Genomic DNA, 3,315 nt, shown 5'->3' with positions numbered 1-3,315 from the left:
AGAGAGAGAGAGAGAGAGAGAGAGAGAGAGAGAGAGAGAGAGAGAGAATGGTTGCATGTGTCCATGTGATGGACTGGAGACCTGACCAGGTGTCCCGCACCTCTCACACAGTGATGGCTGGACATGGGCACCAGTGACCCCCGTGACCCAAAAAGGAAGAAGCGGGTAAAGATAATGGATGGATAGATAGATGGAGGATGGATGGATGGAGGATGGTTGGATGGATGGATGGATGAATAATGGATGGATGTTTTGGAGAAAAATCAAGTTAAAGAAACAAGACAGGTTCAGTGTGTTCACTTGAGATGTTTAGTCTACATGAACCACCTGACACTGGTTTGTTTTCATGTCTTCACTTTTCATATCTGGCTGTGCCCCCCCCCCCCCCTCCTATTCAGGGTGGAGATGTGGAGATAAAAATGTCATCCCTGCGTGGATCTCCTCCCGGATCCAAAGGAGCCAAGCTCAGAGACCCAGTGTGAGGCTCCCAGCAGGGCTCCGAGGGACTGGTTTGTGGCCTGGGGGGTGGGGCTGGTTGAGATGGGGGGGTAGACCTGAGCACATCCCTGGAATGTGAGAGGAATGAGGAAGCCGCCCTGTTGGGAAGGCTGGCTCAAGATAACTGCACGAGCACATAACGTTGTGTGCGCGTGCGTGTTTCCCCTTCATACCCATGTAAAGTCCGTAAAATCCCTGCGAGGACAATAAAAAGTTCTAGAGAACTCCTCTTACCTCCAGAACCTGAACGTAGGTGGAGGGGAACCAACCCCGGACTCCATCCTTCTCGCCCTCCCACCATCCTCCGGGCAGAACCTGGACCACCTTAATGATCTCCCCGGCCTCGAAGTCCAGTCCCTGCTGGTGCTGGTCCCCGCTGAACCGGTACAAACTTCTGCAGTACGATCCGGACATCCCCGGGTCAGAACTTCCAACAAGACCTCCGGTCAGTCCACTCCACGACACCGAATGAAGCGAGTCAGAAGAACCGGGTCCAACTGGTCCGGGAACGGGTTTTTCTCGTCCAGCTGTTTCTGTCAGGACCCCCCTGGCTCTCAGCTCCTCTGCTCCAGTCTGAACGCTCCAGCTGCTTCACTCCGATGGAAAGGTACAGGAAGTGAGAGCGCGTGAAACGGAAGTTGAGCTCCAGCGCCTTCAAAGTAAAAGCACAACGATTAACTGGCGGCACGTTTTGTTTTGTAAACTCTGGACTTCCTTTGAGGTCACTCGCATATAATTCAACAGTGACGTTTATTTATTAAATAACATAAAAATGTTCCTATAATTATGTTTATAAAAAAGTGTGGAAAAAAAATTACAAAATACCATTTTAAATGGGGGGAGTGGTGGCGCAGAGGCCAGAGAAGGTGAGCCTGCGATCGGAAGGTCGCCAGTCCAACTCCCTTGATGACAACATCAAAATGTGGGTGGGAACGGTGAAACACCAAGCGCTCAAATTCCATTTTAAAAGGGTAAAATATGAATGTGTTTGTTATTTTAATTCCCAGACAGTTTCCAAATGCTTTTCTGACTTAGAGAAGGTGACCGCGTCTCTTATGGCGTCCTACTTTGAGATTATTGATAAAGTTTTTGGACTGCTGCTCTAACTGGAGCTAAACTCTGGTTGCTATTAAGCATGGACTTTGTTGTTTTCAACCAGTTTGACAAGACTGTCATCAAGGAAGAGGGCCGGCAATGGAGGAGGGGGAGGGGGCGTACCAAAGAGACCATCTTATCACAAGCAGAACTGGTTTGTTCCACTTTGGAGTAAGCTGTTGGGGGAAGAATCAGTTTTGTGTTGTGTGTTTCCTTGACTTATGAAGCCTTCTGGATCGAAGGCGAAACGTTTCAGCACAAAAAAGAAACTGTCCAGATGACCTGACTGAAAAGACTGAGGAAGTCTCTCGGATGAGGGACGAAACGTTTCTACATTTTTTTGTTGATTTGCTTTGTTTTGTTTTTTTGAATGTCCAGAGGACCAGATTTAACTTTTTTAGATTAAATCAAACTCGTTTTCTAGTAAGTGTTGCCTTTTGTCACTCATTCTGTTCCAGTGAACGCTTCAAGCTACATTACCTACATAGGACATTGTTTCAAGAAAAGTTTAAGAAACGGCATAATTAGTTTGAGGCGTCAACCGAGCCTCCGTATTGTCCCGAACTTCGTTCAGTGCAGCATTTGTGGTGGACAAACATGTCGAATCACTAATCCCACCTGGTATCTTCTCCGCGTAAAGGATCTGCTGCTCATCGTTCGATGCCAGAGATACAAAACAACATTTTTGCAACATATCTGAATTGGTCAGGACTGTTTTGTGGACAAATGGGACAATAAAATATAATAGGGCTATTCAAAATTGCTCAGGGGCCAGACATCCAGCAGTTATTAGTTAAGTAAGTTTGTTTTATAATTTGAAATCTAGTTTTATTTCAAATGAAGCCGCTGGTGGACCGAAATGAGTTAATCCGTGGGCCTGATTTGTCCCCTGGGCCACCAGTTCAACAGACCTGCAATATAATGTACGTGGTGGTCATTATGTTTTGGATGACTGGAGTGCAATAATGAGACAACTATCACATTACAGTAAATTACAAAGTGTGGTCAAAGACTGAAACAGGAGCTGAATGTTTATTTCTCAAACAAATGTCGGAGTTTCTGTCAGGTGTTTTGCATTTTATTTTGAAAGTATTACCCGGAAATTACAACTTTACTTACGTCTAACTTTCCTCTGATGCAAGCCGCTCTAACAGCTTTAAAGTTAGTTTTTATGCATCATGTTTTGCAGTTTTACTGTAGTTTCTCCATTTATTTAATCTTGTATATTGGTCCCCGTACACCTTATTTTGTTAATATCTTTTCCCGTAAGTTTAAAAATGAAGGGAATTATTTTATGAGTATTACTTTAAAAACTCAGTATATTTAAAGCGGATTTAGTAAAACAAGAACAGTGAAATGTTAAAACTGTAAAACCTTTAGAAATTGACGATATGAAGAGCTGGAGTCTGAATAAGAGACAGTTCTGTCCTAAAGTTCCTCATTTGCACAATTGCCTGGTGCATCAGTGACACATGAGTGTTTGTCCTCAGCCGTCAGGAAACACACGGGTCCAACATCTGGAGCCCCAGAGTCCAGCAGTCCTGCAAGAAATAATCTTTAAACATATTGTAAAACATTATCAGATCTTTATAAAAGACACATAAACAAGCCAGACATTGTTAAAGTGTGAGCAGTAGTGCTGTGAGGTGTGGTGACCTGTGGTCGGGGGGGGGGGGGGGGGGGGGGTGGGGAGGGACAGAAGGGCGGGGGAAGCTGGCGGGT

At 45.1% G+C, this 3,315-nt stretch overlaps 2 protein-coding genes across 2 annotated transcripts in view; one reads left to right on the top strand and one right to left on the bottom strand.

The window, feature by feature from the left end:
- gas7b (growth arrest-specific 7b) overlaps positions 1-912 on the bottom strand; it is a 142,354-nt gene extending 141,442 nt beyond the window's left edge. Inside the window, exon 1 of the mRNA XM_037691183.1 lies at positions 733-912. Within this exon, the coding sequence (XP_037547111.1) occupies positions 733-912 (180 nt within the window). The remainder of the gene's footprint in view (positions 1-732) is intronic.
- Positions 1-3,315, top strand: part of map2k4b (mitogen-activated protein kinase kinase 4b) — a 24,811-nt gene that overhangs the window by 13,663 nt on the left and 7,833 nt on the right. The gene's annotated exons all lie outside the window — the stretch shown is intronic.

This window comes from Nematolebias whitei, chromosome 17 (genome assembly GCF_014905685.2).
Source record: "Nematolebias whitei isolate Nwh7 chromosome 17, NemWhi1, whole genome shotgun sequence".
NCBI lineage: Eukaryota > Metazoa > Chordata > Actinopteri > Cyprinodontiformes > Rivulidae > Nematolebias > Nematolebias whitei.
This window is presented reverse-complemented; position numbering and strand designations above follow the sequence as displayed.